Below are 18,633 nucleotides of genomic sequence, written 5' to 3' on the forward strand. Positions count from 1 at the left end.
GTGACAGCCTAGCTGGATATAGTATTCTTGGCTGCATATTTTTCTTGTTTAGTGCTCTGAATATATCATGCCAGTCCTTTCTGGCCTGCCAGGTGTCTGTGGATAGGTCTGTTGCCAATCTAATATTTCTACCATTGTAGGTTACAGATCTCTTCTCCTGAGCTACTTTCAAGATTTTCTCTTTGTCTCTGAGACTCGTAAGTTTTACTGTTAGATGTCGGGGTCTTGACCTATTTTTATTGATTTTGAGAGGGGTTCTCTGTGCCTCCTGGATATTGATGCCTGTTTCCTTCCCCACATTAAGGACGTTCTCTGCTATAATTTGCTCCAATATACCTTCTGCCCCTCTCTCTCTTTCTTCTTCTTTTTCTGGGATCCCAATTATTCTAATGTTGTTTCATCTTATGGTATTGCTTATCTCTCAAATTCTGCCCTCATGATCCAGTAGTTGTTTGTCTCTTTTTCTCAGCCTCTTTATTTTCCATCATTTGGTCTTCTATATCACTGATTCTCTATTCTGCCTCATTTATCCTAGCAGTTCGCACCCCTATTTTTGATTGCACCTCATTAATAGCCTTTTTGATTTTGACTTGGGTAGATTTTAGTTCTTTTATTTCTCCAGGAAGTGTTTCTCTAATAACTTCCATGCTTTTTTCAAGCCCAGCTAATATCTTTAAAATCATGATTCTGAACTCTAGGTCTGACATCATACTAATGTCTGTATTGAGTAGGTCCCTGGCAGTCGGTACTACCTCTTGTTCTTTTGTTGAGGTGATTTTTTTCTGTCTTGTCATTTTGTCCAGACGGGAATAGATGACTGAGAGAACAAAATGCTAACAGGGTAACAATGTCCCCAGAAAATATACTCTAAACAAATTTGAAAACATCTGAAGCTGGGGGAAAAGAAAGGAAAAAAAGAAAGAAAAAAGAAAAAGAAAAAGATAAAAACAAACAAAAACAGAACAAAACAAAAAAAACAGAATATGATTAAATATGATCAGGCTGGTGCATAGATCAGTGCCACACACTAGATTTTAGGTGTATTTTGGTCTGTTAGTAGAAAGTGCCTCCCAAAATTTTAAAGAAAGAGAAACTTATATATGTACAAAAATAAGGTTTGATACAATGAAGGGATGGAATAAGACTGTAAAGATGAAAATTATAAAAAATTTTATAAAAGGAATTGATAACATAAGTTGTTTGAAAAAAGAAAGACGAGGTTGAGGAGAGAACGTGATCAGGCAGGAGACTAGAACAAAGCCATACACTAGAGATTTAGGGTATATTTTGATCTGTTAGAAGAAACTGTATCTCAAAATTTTAAAGAGAGAACAACTTATATATATAGGTCAAGAATAAGGGTAACTACTATGAAGGTATAGAATTTGAGTCTAAAAATGAAAAATAAAAATGTTTTCTAAAAAAGGGATTGATAAGATAGATGTTGGTTGAAAAAGGGAAAAAGAAAAATTAAAAAAAAGTTAAAAAAATTAACTTTGAAAGACTAAAGAATCATGGTAAAAAAGCCATGAATTCTATGTGCAGTATTCCCCTAGCGCTGGAGTTCTCCCGTTCTCCTTGATCGGTAAACTTGGTCTTGGCTGGGTGTTCGCGCTGATCTTCTAGGGGAGGGGCCTGTTGCCATGGTTCCCAATGTCTTTGCCAGAGGCGGAATTGCCCCGTCCTTGTCGGTCTGGGCTAAGCAATAATTTCTTTGCTCTCGGGAGCTTTTGTTCCCTGCAAGCTTTCCATACAGCGTTGGAGGACGAGAGTGAAAATGGTGGCCTCCCAATCTCCCCCGGAGGAGCCGAGAACTCGGGGCCCCGCTCCTCAGTGCGCCCCCAGAGAAAAGCAGTCACTCCTGTGTCCCCGGTCTCTGGCCGCACTCCGTGCTCACCCGGCCTGTGACCGAGCGTTTCTATCTCTGGTACCCAACCCCGTGTGGAGTCTCCAAACCCAGCAGATCCCTGCGGTGCGCTCCCGTGCCGCTCCTCCCCGGGGGAGGAAGAGGAGTCTCCCCGGATCTGCCGCTTGTTGTGTCCCTGCTGGAGGAGCAGTGGCCTGACTGTGTCCGGATCAGGGTTTATGGCAACCCGGAGCTGAGAGCCCGCACCTCTGCTCCGTCTCTGCAGCCAGCTTCCCCGCTCCGATACCTGGCAGCTCTGCCGCACTCAGGCACCCCCGGTCTTTCTGTGACCCCGGGGGTCTTGTGACCACACTGTCCCACGATGTTTCCACCCCCCGCTTAGCCACCCGAGCGACGTCCCTCAGTGGAGCCGACTTCTAAAAGTTCCGATCTTGTGCTCTGCGGTTCTATCACTTGCCAGTAGTGGCTGATGGAGGCCCCCTCCCCGCTGTCTATCCTCCCGAATATCGCCTCGAATTCACTTCTCCGCACATCCTACCTTCCAGAAAGTGGTCTCTTTTCTGTTCAGAGAGTTGTTGCTATTCTTTTCTTCGATCTCCTGTTGAGTTTGTAGGTGTTCAGAATGGTTTGATCCCTATCCAGCTGAATTCCTGAGACCAGACGAAATCCAGGTCTCCTTCTCCTCCGCCATCTTGGTCAGCCCCCTATATAGGCTTTATTTTTAAGATAAATTTTAGTTTTATGTCAAATTGGAGTGGAAAGTGCAGAAATTTCCTAATATTGGTTGCAAAAATAGTCTGTTAACACCAAATCTTGGGAGTCTTTCCGAATATCTTCTGAGATTCTACTCAGACTTAAATATGGACTAGGGTTTTGGGATCCCAGCTGCCTCTCAGGGTCCAATGATGCTTTGAGGTACTCACAATATTTTCTAAATTGTGGCCATAATCATTGTGATGGAAGTGGTCAATACTGTGAGATATGGGCTGACAGGGCCACTGCTCACACCATGCTCCAGGTCCCTGAGGAAGCAAGGTAAACCCTTCTGCTTCTGCTGTCCGGGCTCTCACTAGGTCCTTACTACCAGTACAATAGCCAACATCAGGGGGATAACTCCAGCCATTTATACCCCATTGCTGAGACTGTGCAGCCCTGACATACAGCTGTCACTTAGAGAATGTCTCTCCCACTGCTAATAGGATATTCTGAGCCTTTCTATCTCTTCACAACATCAAGTCCTTTTTCAGGATATAAAATGACTCTAGGAGGACAACAGGGGATGATATGGACTCTTATCTGGCAGAGGAGATTTATTCACCAAAATGATTCTGTTGTGGTCGATTAAAATTAAGAAGTATTGGTCAGGGATCTTATAGGACATTTCTGACAGGCTCAAAATAGGATAATTTGGTGAATATTTACCAAAGAGATAATTTATGAATTTGTGATCAGAGCATCTAGAATCCCCAAGAGAGACTGGAAACCATAACCCAGTGATAGTGGGGACCAGTGATATGTGTGAAGGAAGTGACAGAAGTAAGATAGGGATAAAACAAGACAATTGGGGATTCCTCCAGGCAATGGTGACCCCACTGGGAGGGGACCTGGGGCATCGCTCACTGGTCTTAAAACCCAGTTTCCCCTCTGTAAATGTAAGAAAATGTATCAGAAGCAGGTTATCTGCTTAGACAGCCAGATGTGTTATTTGGATAGAGGTTGTGATTCTGGGGACACCAGGGGGCGCTGTAAGCCTGAGAAGAGGTTGGAGACCTGTCCACTCCCTTACCACATGGGAAGAACCTGAGCCTACACCAGTGGACTGGGAGCAATGACCCCTACCCATGTGTGACTCTCCTGCAGCTGTGACCCTCTAACCTCATGGAGAAACTGAATGTTGGTCTCCCTCAGCCCATGAGGAAACCATTTCTTTCTTCCTTCTCCCTGTGACTAGAACCATCACCAGTGTAGAGTGATGCAGGAACTGGGCATGGGGAATGGCAGCACCATGTGTGCATGAATTGACTCCATTCACAAGAACGAAGGGAAAAAAATGAGAGACTCCATGTCCCTAGTCTCCACGGCAGCCCTCAGGAGGCTGTCCTGTCATGTTTCCTACATGGCTTCATGTCCATTTGCAACATACAATCCACATGAGATCACTGCCTGCTACCCAAGTATAGCTCAGAGAGGAGTCCCTGCCCTCAACTGCAGGAGGTGCCTCCCATCCAACCCCACCCCATGTGGGATTCCAGAACCGCCCCCTGCTCCCACTCTGGAGATTGGCTCAGCAGCAGCAGCAAAGTTAGCACAATTAAGGTCCCTGTCCAGGGGACAAAACTTCAGGGAGGGCAAGTGAGAAGGGGGCTCCTCTGATGGGCAGGGAGGCTGTGGAGAACAAGGGACAGAGGAGTTGGCAAAAGAGCCATGGTAAGGAGAGAAGGCCCTTGAGATGCAGCAAGTCCAGAGAGGGTGAACGACCCTCCTCATCTCACAATGAACCCTGGTTTCCCTCCAACCCGCCTCTCATGACGCCCACTGTCCCAGGCACTTCAGCCTGACCTTGGACGCTACACACTCACGTGACCTCATGATCCATCCCAGACCTGCTCTGGTGTGCAGGTCTGCAAATGTCTCCACCAAAGGCCTCTTCCAAGTCTTGAGAACATCCTGTAATACTTCCTCAGGAAGACAAAGAGGAGCTGGTCTATCCTAAACCCACACCCACCTCTGCACTTGGGATACATGATCAATTAGAGGCGCCCACAGGGGTTCCAGCAGACATCTCTGTCACTTTTTGAAATGGTGACACAGTTGTGGACACTAACCTCAGGACACTGAGGACCCCACAGGTGGGCATGTGACCAGCAGGGGGCACTGTGCATCTCCCTGGGCCCTGCAGGGGAGCCCTCACAGCTTGGGGAGCCCAGTGGGCTGTGCAGCCCTGACATACAGCTGTCACTTAGAGAATGTCTCTCCCACTGCTAATAGGATATTCTGAGCCTTTCTATCTCTTCACAACATCAAGTCCTTTTTCGGGATATAAAATGACTCTAGGAAGACAACAGGGGATGATATGGACTCTTACCTGGTAGAGGTTAAGAGCTGCCCCCTGTGCTCCCTGATGAGACCCAGCGGCCTGGTCCCTCAGGGTCCAGCAGAGGCTCCTGTGCAGGGTCCTGTGGGTGTCCCCACAGCTGCTCCCTCCACCTTCTCCTGGGTCCCACGTGGAATAGGCTCTGCCCTCAGGTCCCCTCTCAGGCTCAGGTATCAGTGGTCAGGTGGGGTCTGAGAGAACCAGAAAGGGGGATGCAAATTTGCATAAACAGTCCCTTATCTCCCTGGGGGCAGTACGGAAGACAAGAAAAGACTGGGGCAGCCCAGCCCCAGAGTGGGGCCAGGAGCTGTGTCACCATGGGCTGTGCTCCTCTTTCTCTATTCAGGTAGGGATAGGCCTGGGGGACAAGGTCTCAGTTCCCAGGCTGTGTCAGCCCCAGTGACTCACACCCCATGCGCTTTACTCTGGTCCTTGCCCCACCTCCTGTACATGTCTGTGTGTTCAAGTTCTCTCTCTCAGCCTGTGCTAATTCAGCTGCATTCCTTCTCTGCATCCCTGGGTGAATCTTCCCTGCACCCTAAGAAGTAACATCATTGTTGGTAAAAAAAAAAAAAAAAAAAAAAAATATATATATATATATATATATATATATATATATATATATGTATACTGGTACCAGCAGATGCTGGGCAGCCCTCACTGGTATCTCACAAGATTCAATTCAGACAGCACCAGGGATCCGGGGACCAGTTTGCTTTTCTGCATCCAAAGGTGCATCGCCTAATTGAGGGGTTCTGCACATCTCTGGAAATCAGCGGAAGGATGAGGTGACTATTACTGTCATATATGGTGCACTAGCACCCATGCACACTGTGCTCCAGACTCCAGGAAGTGAGACAAAATCTGCCTGCACTCTCCAGGCCTAGTGACATCACCCTCAGGTGGCTCTGGGGGTGACTTCTGTTGTCGGATCTTCAACTGACCCCTGTTTTTCCTGGAACAAGTAGGTTTAACAATGTCATATCCTTTCCTTCAGTTACATTTTTAGACTGCTATTCTCACTGTTTTTGTGTTTTTAAAGGTAAGCTAGCTTGCTCAGAAATGAAAATTACTCAGTAGATTTTTCAGAGGTCAAAGGTGTGGACTCTAGCTCTGGCTCTAGGAGGGGTTCTAGATGCTTCCCAGCTAAGTGCTTCAATCTGGGCTTCAGGTTTCAAATCTAACATGCAGAAATAAGTGGTATTTTATATTCCTATGTATTTATTTATTTATATTTACATAAATATTAATATATTTACAGAAGCAATAAATCATTTAAAAAATAAAAACAATGCCATTTTTAATTATGAAATCCTTAAGGATAAAACTGAGAATAATTGAAAGTCTTATAACTGGAAAACTACACAACATGGCAAGAGAAATGAAAGGCAACTTGAATAAATGACTAGATATCCCTTACTTGTGGGTCAAAATGCTGAATTTGGCTAAGACAACAATTCTTCCTAAATTTTTCAATTGATTGCCAACAACTTCCTGGCACAAATTAAAGAAACTGAATATCCCTCCCAAATGGACACACACAATTCTTATGAAAATGTTAGAAGAACAGAATTTGTAATGGAACAAATATGAGTTTGCTCCTTGGTGAGCTGCAGGTGAACACGGCCCTAGGTGGAGTTGTCACATGAAGGAAACATGTGCAGCAGATAAGGAGATCATGGGGAATCACTTCCGGAGCCGTCACTCCCACAGCAGGGAGAGTGGGTTCTTTTTATTGAGGGTTTTGGATGAATATTTAGAAAGGGGAGACATGTCATCCTATATAAAGGTAGACAGAGCTTGCACGGGTGTACTTAGAACAGGTGCATATATGTACATCCCATGTTATGTTAATGCAGCTTGAGCTCTTCCCAGGGTGGAGATTTAACATTTTAATGAAGCAGAGGTAACTGTCTGACAAAGGCAAGGGGCTGTGCTCAGGCTCCAGGAGCCGGTATAAACTGGATGGGGTCTTGGGCTCCTTATCTGGGTTGAGGAAGGCAGGGCCATTGGTTTGTTCAACGTCTAGACACAGCTAGTGGATTGGTTAGTGGGATCTGGAAAGGAACAATAGCTGATTAGAGGGAACCAGTTCCCTGAAAAACAAGCTTTACATTTTCTGCTAGTTTCAACCTTATTAACCTTATTGGGCCCGGTGTCAAAGTTAGTAATATATGACAGGACGTACACATCATGACCAAATGGGGTTCCTTGTAAAGATGCAAGACAGGTTCAATATTCAGATCAATCAACGTGATCTCTTGTATTAACAAGCTAAAAAAGAAAATCCCATAATCCCATCAATCAATAAGGAAGAAGCATTTAACACAATTCAAAACCTATTTGTGACAAAAATTCTCAGGCAATGAGAAATAGAGAACATTGTCTGCTTGATAAACAAAAGTATAAAACCCCTACAACTCACACAGATGGAGGTGACACACTGAAAAATGCCCCCCCCCAGGGTAGGGACAAAGGCAAGCAAATCTAATCCTACCACTACTATTCAAGATAGGACTGGACGTTGCAGAAAGAACCATAAGGCAAGAAAAATAATGAAAGGCATAGGGAACAATAAGAAAAAGAAACAATTGTCCCGATTTTCAGGTGAGAGAACAGTCTACATGAAAAATATGAAGGACACTGCAAATATACATATAAATATATAAATTCCAAGAGTAATAAGTAATTTCAGGAGTGTCTTATGATACAAGGTCAACATAAAAAGATCATTTAGATGTGTATACACTAGCAATAAACATGTGAAAACTGAATTAAAATACCACCTAAAACCACTCAACAATGAAATATTTAGGTGCATATTTAAAAAAGAAAACATGTGCAGGCCATGGATGCTGTATACTGGACAATGCTGGTCCATGTAATCAAAGTGGATCTAGAACAATGGGAAAACATGTGCTGTTCATGGATTGGAAGACTCCATATAGTAAACACATCAATTCTTCCTAAATTGTATAAAAATTTAATTCATTTCCTATCACAGCAAGACAGAGTGGTATGGATGGAGGGAATACCCACAAAAGTATGGCTCATTGCCGGAGTCCAGCTCCAGCAGGGGAAGGGTCCTTGAAGGAAAGGATGGCGGCGGCGAGCGAGGAGACACGGGCACAGGATCAGGTTGTAAGCATCTCCTCCTGATAGCCTCGGAGGGACTTTATTTAGTTATTAGAATATCTCCTTGTTTTTCCATTCTTTCCTAACATGTGATTTTGTTTGTTACATTTTATCGCAACCATTTCGGATTTAAAAACAAAGGTGCTAAACAGAGCGTGACAGTGCGAGACAAAGCATGACCTATCTGCTATTGTGTGCTAAAGCGAAAAAGTTATATTTTTACTCTTGCTCAAAGGTTTATCTAAAGTTTATTCTTTCTCCAAAGGCAGCTTACAATGTGTGCACCCTATCTTATCAAAGTACTTAGTCCATTTCTATGTTTTCTCCAAAGGCAGCTTACAATGTGTGCACCCTATCTTATCAAAGTACTTAGTCCATTTCTATGTTTTCGTCCCTTGTCCTTGCTCCATAGACACCACGGAGGATTACTCCTCTTAATCTTTACCCAGAGGCTGACAGATGCCCGCACCCTTTTTCCCTTTAATCTTATACCATTTGTTCATGTCCTCATTATCAACTCCATTATAAGGAATGGGAGAAGTAGGGGTAAGGAAGTTAATCCTACTCCAGGGCTTGCCTCGAGGGGCATACCAAAGGTGGCCTCCTATTTTGTATGCAACATAGGGAGGTCCCTGTACTGTGGGAATGACATGAGATTTCCCTTTCCTCGAATCCAGATGTTTCAGAGGTGCCTGAGGAATCTCATCAATAGGAATTTTTACTGGGCCTGGATCCAACAGCTCCCTTACACATTGGAGGACACTGGGTATTTTTACTTCTTGGCCCATCGTCAGCCATTTTGGAATCAGTTTCGTTATGATTGCTTGCATAGGCATAATTAAGTTTATAAATCATTTTATCATGAAACCCCAGAAAAAATCCCATGATTATAAAGATTGCCGCAAATAAAATGAAAGGAAGTAGCAGGAGCCAGCTGTGGGGTCTCCTGATTTTCAGGATTGTCCCCCATACTTGGACTTTGTCAAACAGCCTGAGTAGCTTGGCTCACGCCAGACCATTATTTTCAACTAAAGTACAAAAATCTTTCAGAGAAGGAAGGATGGCCTTTTGGACAAATGGCCACAGAAGGACTGGATACCCATAGGGGGAAATGAATCTCACCTAAACCTCCTGCCTTACAAAACCATTCACTAAATGGATCATAGACTTAACTGTAAAACACGAAGCTCTACAACTTTTAGAAGGGAACATAGGAGAAAATCTTCAGGATCTGGGGTGTGTACAAACATGTTTAGACAAGACGCCAACAGCACAACCTAGAAAAGAAAAAAAATATTAAATTGAACTTCATCATAGATACATTCTTAATTCTTCCTTTATTTTATAAATTAGTAAGACAAATTAGCTAAAAAATAGCAGATTAGGGGCACCTGGGTGGCTCAGATGGTTAAGCATCTGCCTTCAGCTTGGATCATGATCTTCAGGTCCTGGGATCAAGCCCCATGTCAGGCTCCTTGCTCAGCGGGGAGTCTGCTTTTCCCTCTCTCTCTGCCTCTCCCCCTGCTTGTGCTCTCTCTGTCTCTCTCCCTCAAATGAATAAACAAAATCTTAAAAAAATAAAAAATAGAGAATAGTAGATTAATTTACAACTCAATTTATGGGAGAGTAGTTGGAATCCATTGCTTTAATGTACATGATTTATAAAACACTCAAAATGTATGCATATCTAAATCACATACCAATGGAGGGATATAATGTTTGCAGTATCTTTTCTAGGGTAATTGTAATTGTGGTAAGTGTTCGCATCTCCCTTAGATCAGCACTCTTTCTGAGAGTGAAAAACACTGCAGTAATCATGGACATCACTACGGGATCATACTATCTGTGAGTCATATCACTGACGTGTGAATAGACAGGGACCTGGTGAGTTGCAAAAACCAGCAAGACACTTAATGGCTTTGGGCCAAGATGAATTGGGTGCACTGTGATCAGCAGGGCACACAGGGGACTGCCCTGTGGTCCCTGCAGAGCTGCTCAGTGAGGACCAATCACTCAAAGGAGCCTGGGCCCTGGGGTCTGGTCCCTGTGCTCCCTGATGTGGACTCAGCAGGTGTGTCCCCTCTTGCCTGACAGAGTCTCCAGATCAGGGACCTGTGTGTGATCTCAGCAGGTGCTTCCTCCCAGGGCTCTCCCCAGGGGTGAGGCCAACCCCCATCCTCCTCAGTGTGTCTGTGAGCTGAGCTCCAGCACCAGGGCTAAGGGGGGGGGGGGCGGCTGGGCAGTCACTGGATAGAGCCTATTTGCATATAGAGCCCCTCCTGTGGCAGAGGCTGGAGGAGAAAAGGAGGCCTGGGGCAGCCTGGCCCACTGCGGGGACCGGTGTCTGTGTCACCATGGCCTGGACTCCTGTCCGCCTTGTGTTCTTCTGTCACTGCCCAAGTAGGGACACAAGGCAGCCTTCTAGCCTGTGTCAATGCCCCTGGATCACAGCTTTGGGGAAATTTACTGTTTGTCACCTTATCACCCATGAGTGTCTGTTTGCAGGTTCCCTGTCCCAGCTTGTGGTGACTCAGTTTCCCTCCTTTTCTGCATCCTTGGGATCATCAACCAGACTCACCTGCACCCTGAGCAGTGGTTCCAATGTTGGCAGCTATGGTATAAGCAGGTTCCAGTAGAAACTGGGGAGACCTTCACAGTATTTCCTATGGGTCTACTCAGACTCAGATAAGCACCAAGGCTCCGGATCCCCAGCTGCTTCTCTGAATCCAAAAATGCCTCGGACCAATGCAGGGATTTTAATCATGGCTCCAGGCTGAGGCCGAGGCGGATTCTCACTGGGCTACAGCTCACGGCAGTGGGAGCAGCTACCACTCCTCACAGTCTGTCAGAGAAGAAGGGAGTGAGACAAAAACCCCTGTGCAAACAAATCATGACTCCGAGCTCATTTTGAGTAAGAAACTTACCCAGAGACACATGCAAGGGGGATTCTTCTGCAGAAAGATCTGTTCTTGAGCAGGGGAAAGAGAAACACACAGGATATGTCTGTAATGTGAGACAACATAAGGCATCCCACGAAGACATGGACAGATTCATTCTATAATGTATGTCACTACTGATGTATCCACAGCTGATACATGGACAATAACCCCGGTCACAGACACAGTCTCCTCTCTCTGAACCAAATACATGTGAACTTGGACCAGATCCTACAGACTCTCCCTGACAACACCCTCCACACCCCCCTCCTGTTCTCTCTGCTCCCGCGTCCCTCAGGCTTCAGACTCTCCCTCTGGCTCTTCAGTCTGAGCTCTGTCTCCACAACAGGGTTTCAGAGAAAACTGGAAATGATCTTGCTGTAGTTTCCAGCTTCCAGGGTCCATCTCTAGGGAGGAGAATAAGCATAAAATAGAGCTGCATGAAACCCTTCGTATTCTCCTTCTTGCTCTCAGGAGTGCCCACACTCCATTTTTTGTTTCCAACAAGCCCAGTCAATCTCCCTAATATTAAAGTAGTTATTACATTTTCTTAAAAAGGATGTGTTCATCTAAACTTTAGGTATTTGCCCATGAAATCTATTGATTTTTACCCCCTTCAGAATTAACTGATATCCTACCCATGGTAAGTATTGGAGGAATCCACAGACAAAGGATCATCTGCATATTTTAAGATATGTCATTATTTTTCTTGTCTTCCAGATTCTTGTTCCTAAGAATTCTCCAGACAGTAGATCCATCAGAGAAACATTTTTCTATGGTAACTTAAGTCCCGGCTGTAGTGTTTTGTCACAACCTCCCCACCCCCAACATTAGCACTATTTTCTTCTCATTCCCTGGTAAACACCTGGGGTTATGGGGGACTGTGGGTCTGGCTGGGATGTGAGGGCAGGAAGCAAGGGGCTGTGTGCTCCCCCCGCAACCTGTGCTTCCAGACACCTGAAAACTCCACAGTTGTAGGTCTTGTGTCTGCAGAGAGAAAAAGTTGACAGATTTCTTGTCATTCAATAGGACCTGGACTCCTGATTCAGTGAATAGTTAACAGGTTTGCTCTCACATGAGTTCTCCTGGCCTAAATAAATACTTTTCCAATAAAAATCTTTGCGATGCATATCTTTAAACAGAGGATCCAAGACCTTGGAAGTTTTTAAAGAGAATCACCATGGAGAAACATCTCTCAAGGTGTTTAAATTCCATAAGGGGGACAGGGGACCACTTAGTCTCATTTTTGGTCTCACACACACACACCCACACACCCACACATACCCACACACCTCTCCTCTCCCTGAGTGAATAGCATCCTGGACTCTGCAGTTTCCAGGCTTCTCTGTCTCTCCAGAAGTCAGGGTCTACCTGTGCTCACCCAGCCATCCTCAGTGTCACAATCTCCAGGAAGCAGGATCTTCATCAGCAGCAAACATTGAAGACATCTAGTGTGACTGGGGCCCTGTCCCCAGGGCAGCCAGGATGGGCTCTGACCACCTGCGGTCCTGGGATGAGGCTGATGCTCAGGAATCCTAGGGGGAGTCTCTGTCCCCATGGGCACCTCAGCCCCTGACCAAATCTGGGCTCCAGTCAGGGCCTGAGGATGATCAGTACCTTGATTCTGGGACCCCAGCCTCACGGCTGCCCCCACAAACCTCAAGGCCCATGGGGGACATGAGTCACATGCTCCCTGCACTCTCAGAGCTGGGCTGTCACTCCCTCAGTCACCCCAGTGACTCTTCCAGCCAGGCTGGACCTCTGCTAAGTTTTCTGTCCCAACCCAGGGCCACAGGGCTTGTGACCTCAGGGACACAGCTCCTCTTATCTCCACTTCTCCTCCACTCACATGTGGGACATTTGACAGAAACTTCTGGGTCCTGTTGGCCTTGGGTAGTAAAATTCATTCCTGTAGTCGTGGGTGGCTGAATGAATAACGCTTCCATCCTGAATATGCTGGACACAGTGCAGGGACTAGAGCTGTGCTCACCACAGAGAGTGGTCTGACCCCAAATCCCTCCATCCTGGAAGCTCTGTCTGTGTTTGGTAATTTTGTCAGCAGGTTGGTTCTGAGTTCATAGGAAAAGGCCCCTGAAGCGTTTCACTGGGCACCACACTGAACTTTCCTACATGGAAGACCAGATGCGTCATAAAAATAAGTGATTTTAGAAAAAGTATATAAACCCGTATTCTCCTGAGAACAGAAGGCATTTCTGTACCACTGTTTGCCACCCATATTCTGTCTGCACTAAGCACAGATCTGGGGAATGTACACTCCTGATTGTACCTGTATCTTCACAATGACACTGTTAGAGTTTAAATCAATCTTACCGAATAGAATTATGTATAAAATAACGGCACGTTCATCTTAAGTACGAGGTTGGCTCCGTGGTGACTGACACATAAACTCTGTCACTAGGTCCCTGTCAGAGCAACTACAGCTGTCATTCCTTTCTTCCTCGAACTTCCAGCAGGTTTGTCCTTAGTGCTCTGAGATCAGGGCCACACACACTCACGTGGCAGGGGTCCTGCAGACTCGTGTCTGTGCTGGGAGGACAGAGCCGAGGAGGGAATCCCTGCCCAATGTGTGGAGTCTTGTTGTTTCAAGCAGGTGGAAAGAGTGACAGGTGACAAAGATGCTCAGTGTGTAACCCTGTAGGAATGCACGTGACGGCTTTTCCCCACAGCCTGGAGAGAAGAGCCCCCATCTCCTCAGTGCTGTGGGGACCTCAGAGGAAGGAAAGTTCTGGAAATCAGGGAGAAAGCACAAAAGAGGAAAGTCCCAGGTTCCTGCACAGAAGGGGCCCTGTGTCCCTGGGGACCCATCACTGATCTGGACTGGATCCTGATCTCTCTTTTTTTTAAATTTTATTTTATTATGTTATGTTAATCACCATACAATACATAATTCGTTTTTGATGTGGTGATCCACCAATAATTGTTTTCGTTCAAGGTCACTTGGCAACCTGATAATCACACCCACTGGGGCCATAGGGCATATTGTTCACGTCTCTGGAAGCAGGCTCCATCCTGGAGTTTATGGCACTATAAAAACAAAACTCAGGCCATAGGGCAAGACATCAACAGGGATTGACCTTCAGAGCCCAGCACATTCAGATTATTCAACACTTACTGAGCACTTGTGCATATAACACATTCATATTCATGACCTTGTGTTTGGATATGGATGCAGGCTGTTGTTTGCACTATTGTCTATAGTTTGCTTACCTTTCAAATGAGCCTACACATTGTCTTTTCCTATCTGTGATGATATGCCTGTATCCTGCTATAAGGAGCTACTCAGAGTTGCCAAAATACGTGTTTTCGGCATGACTCACGTTGTAGCACATTTCCCCCTCTAAGCTGAGGAGGAGGCAGCTTGAAAACCATGGAAGGGGTGGGAATTCAGGGTTTTGAGTTACAGGAAAGAGAGAAGCCGGAGGTCAGAGAGTAAGGGGAAGGAGTGCACTGGGAGCAGGAAGGTGGGTGCGGCCAGGTCAGGATGGACATTTAGGGGAGGGAGGAGCTTGGGGTCTATGCTAGCAGCCCTGAGGACCTGCCTGAGCTCAGTGAGGAAGATCCCTCCAACTGCCTTGAACACACGGTCTCGGGGAAGTGGCTGATCCCAGTCACGGGAGTTGAGTCAAAGGGCCTTCAAGTCTAGAATTGTGGGAATCATATGCTGAGTGAAAGCTGAGTTGGACCCGTGGTGCAGTGAGGAAGGGAAGGCTTCTGGAAGCCATTGCTCAGACATTGAACACCTCTGGAAAACATTACAATTTCACATTTACCTTCTACTAAACTAAAAAAAGTGTAAAAAATGCAGGTAAGGGATTTTTAAAAAAGATTTTATTTTATTTTATTGTCAGAGAGAGAGAGAGAGAGCACAAGCAGGGGAAGGAGCAGACAGAGGGAGAGGGAGAAGCAGGCTCCCTGTTGAACAGGGAGCCGATGAGGGACTCAATCCCAGGACCCTGGGCTAATGACCTGAGCCGAAGGCAGACGCTTAACCGACTGAGCCACCCAGGTGTCCCCAAAATTCTGTTTCTATGCCTTTCCCAGAAACAGCCCCTACAACTTCTGCAAAGCAGCTCCACTCTCCCCTCCTCGGTGACACACCTGGCCCGCTGCACACCTGAGTCAGTCAGCTTTGTCTAGAAAGTCCTGTAATTTTATATGCACATATTTTCACCTCGCATGGACCACGGCTCCCCCTGGAGTGAGAAATTACAGTAAACAGGCACAAAGATCAGAAACATAGTATAGGTATCCCCAGCTTTGAAAGTCCTGTTTACACCTCTTTGCTTTTATGAAATATTTATATTAATAGCTGCTTTTACTGCTCAAAGCAATCTGAAGAGGATTTTCAGTTTCAGAAAAAAATAAGCGCAAACATAGCATCCAGCATGAGTTTTGCAGGGGCCTCTCCAGAGACGGTGCACAACCCAAGCAGCATGAGGGGCACCTTCCAGCTGCTTCCCTGGGAATCACACCTAGCAGCTCAGCCACAGGCTACCGCGGCTGTGAACGGTGTGTGTTATCACAAGTGCTTTATCGCCATTTAAGTTCTACATCTGATGGTAAAATGTGTCCTTGGGTATCAGAGAAGCCTAGGACTGATTCCTTTTTGAGTCTGGAAATATGAACGTAAGTCCATATAAATTAATGTTAATTGCTTCTTGCCTTATGCCATGGTGGCTTACTAAGGATTCTTAGGGATGATGTAGTTTCAGACAGCAGGGGGAACTTGTACTGAGACTTGGTCCACGGATGTGTGTCTCCACAGGGATGTGGTGAGCAGCAGCAATCAGCTGGGCTTCCAGGGCTTTGGGACACAGTGACGGCTGCGCCCGTGACCAGCAGGGGGCGCGGTGGGACTGCCCTGTGGTCTCCACATAGCTCAGTGAGGAGCATTCACTCAAGAGAAATGAACTGGGGACTGGCCCTGTGCTCTCTGATGGGGACTCAGCAGCTGTGTCCCCTCTTACCTAGCAGAGTCCCCTGAGCAGGGACCTGTGTGTGGTCTCAGCAGGTGCATCTTTCCAGGGTTGTCCCCAAGGCTGAAGCGACCCCATCCTCCTCAGTGTGTCTGTGAGCTGAGCTCCAGCACCAGGGCTCAGGGAGGGGCTGGGCAGTCACTGGGTGGACCCCGTTTGCATGGACAGCCCCTCCTGTGACAGAGGGTGGAGGAGAAAAGGAGGCCTGGGGCAGCCCAGCCCACTGCGGGGACCGGTGTCTGTGTCACCATGGCCTGGACTCCTGTCTTCCTCGGGCTCCTCTCCTATTGTACAGGTAGGTCCAGGCCTCAGGGAACCTGCACAGTGCTCAAAGTCACTCTTCCTGACGTTGGCATCTTGATAAATTTCTCCGTTTCTTGTCCCATTAACGTCTGTGTTTGCAGGTTCCCTGTCCCAGCCCGTGCTGACCCAGCCGCCCTCCCTCGGCATCTCCGGGAACAACGGCCAGACTCACCTGCACCTGAGCAGTGGCTTCAGTGTCGGCAGCTACCGCATAAACTGGATCCAGCAGAAGTAGGAAGGAGGAGTAAAGCAGAGGCAGCGGGGGAAGATGGCGGCGGCCGTACCACAGCGGGCCTGGACCGTGGAGCAGCTGCGCAGCGAGCAGCTACCCAAGAAGGACATTATCAAGTTTCTACAGGACCACGGTTCAGATTCGTTTCTTGCAGAACATAAGTTACTAGGAAACATTAAAAATGTGGCCAAGACAGCTAACAAGGACCATTTGGTTACAGCCTACAACCATCTTTTTGAAAGTAAACGTTTCAAGGGTACTGAAAGTATAAGTAAAGTGTCTGAGCAGGTGAAAAATGTGAAGCTTAATGAAGATAAACCCAAAGAAACCAAGTCTGAAGAGACTCTGGATGAGGGTCCACCAAAATATATAAAATCTGTTCTTAAAAAAGGAGATAAAACCAACTTTCCCAAAAAGGGAGATGTTGTTCACTGCTGGTATACAGGAACACTACAGGATGGGACTGTTTTTGATACTAATATTCAAACGAGTTCAAAGAAGAAGAAAAATGCCAAGCCTTTAAGTTTTAAGGTTGGAATAGGCAAAGTTATCAGAGGATGGGATGAAGCACTCTTAACTATGAGTAAAGGAGAAAAGGCTCGACTAGAGATTGAACCAGAATGGGCTTATGGAAAGAAAGGACAGCCTGATGCCAAAATTCCACCAAATGCAAAACTCATTTTTGAAGTGGAGTTAGTGGATATTGACTGAAATAGCAATGCTTCGGATATAAAGACATCAGCAACAATAAAACATGGCCTTGAAGAAACTTATGTAACTAATTAGAGCTGGTTACTATTGTAAGGGAAGAGTCAACTGGAGAATTCAAGAACTCCGATATTGTTTACCCAATCCCCAACTTTTAATATATGTAATCCATTATAATTCCCTAAAGTTCGAAATATTTTACTACAGCTGTGTAAAATATTGGTTAAGGAGAAATGACTTTCCTTTTACCTCATGTTGTAAACTAAAAGGCTCAATAAAAACATATTCAGTGAAAAAAAAAAAAAAAAAAAAAAAGAAGTAGGAAGGAGGGGGCTGGGTGCTTCCCCCACCCTGTGCTTCCAGCCACCTGAAAACCCCACAGCTGTAGGTCTTGTGTCTGCAGAGATTAAAAAAATGAGAGATTTCTTTTTTTCTTAGATTTTATTTATTTGACAGAGAAATACACAGCGAGAGAGGGAACACAAGCAGGGGGAGTGGGAGAGGGAGAAGCAGGCTTCCCGCTGAGCAGGGAGGCCGATGCGGGGCTCGATCCCAGGACCCTGGGACCATGACCTGAGCCGAAGGCAGACTCTTAACAACTGAGCCACCCAGGCACCCTGACAGATTTCTTGTTACTCAACAGGATCTGGACTTCTGATTCAGTAAATTGCTAATAGTTTTCCTCTCACTTGAGTCTTCCTGGCCAAAATAAATCCTTTTCCAGTAAAAATCTTTGAGATCCTTACCTCTAAAGGCAGGATCAGGACCATGGGGGTTTATAAAGAGGATCACCATGGAGAAACATCCCTCGGTGGTGAGGGACAGGGGTCCCATAGTTTCATTTTTGGTCCTGGGCTGAGGCCGATGCTCAGGAATCCCAGGGGGAGTCTCTGTCCCCAGGGCATCTCAGCCCCCCATCACCTCTGGGTTCCAGTCAGTGCCTGAGGTTGATCGGTACCTTGATTCTGGGAACCCAGCCTCAGTGCTGCTGATTGGAGCTCAAGGCCCATGGGGGACATGAGACCCACCCTCCCTGTGCTCTCAGTCCCAGGCTGTCCGTCCCTCAGTCACCGCCATTGACACCTCCAGCCAGGTTGCACTCTGATGGAAACTCTTGTGTCCCAACCCAGGGCCACGGGGCCTGTGGACTCAGAGACACCTTCCCCCATATCTCCACCTTGCCACCACTCACATGTAGGACATTTGACTGAAACTTCTGGGTCCAGTGGCCTTGGGCAGTAGTCATGGGTGGCTGAATGAATAAAGGTTCCATCCTGAACATGCAGGACACAGTGTAGGGACTAGAGCTGTTCTCACCCCAGAGAGTGGTCTGACCCCAAATCCCTCCATCCTGGAAGCTC

The 18,633-nt window shown here is 46.3% G+C and overlaps 1 protein-coding gene across 1 annotated transcript; it reads left to right on the forward strand.

Moving 5' to 3' along the window:
- The first annotated feature begins 16,581 nt into the window (after window positions 1-16,581).
- Window positions 16,582-17,561, forward strand: LOC112813230 (peptidyl-prolyl cis-trans isomerase FKBP3). Its single transcript, XM_025858262.2, has one exon. The coding sequence runs from the start codon at window positions 16,601-16,603 to the stop codon at window positions 17,273-17,275; it is 675 nt and encodes a 224-aa protein (XP_025714047.1). The 5' UTR covers window positions 16,582-16,600; the 3' UTR covers window positions 17,276-17,561.
- Window positions 17,562-18,633: the final 1,072 nt, after the last annotated feature.

This window comes from Callorhinus ursinus, unplaced genomic scaffold (assembly GCF_003265705.2).
Source record: "Callorhinus ursinus isolate GAN/ISIS: 27379988/994484 unplaced genomic scaffold, GSC_fseal_2.0 scaffold72, whole genome shotgun sequence".
NCBI classification, from domain to species: Eukaryota; Metazoa; Chordata; class Mammalia; order Carnivora; family Otariidae; genus Callorhinus; species Callorhinus ursinus.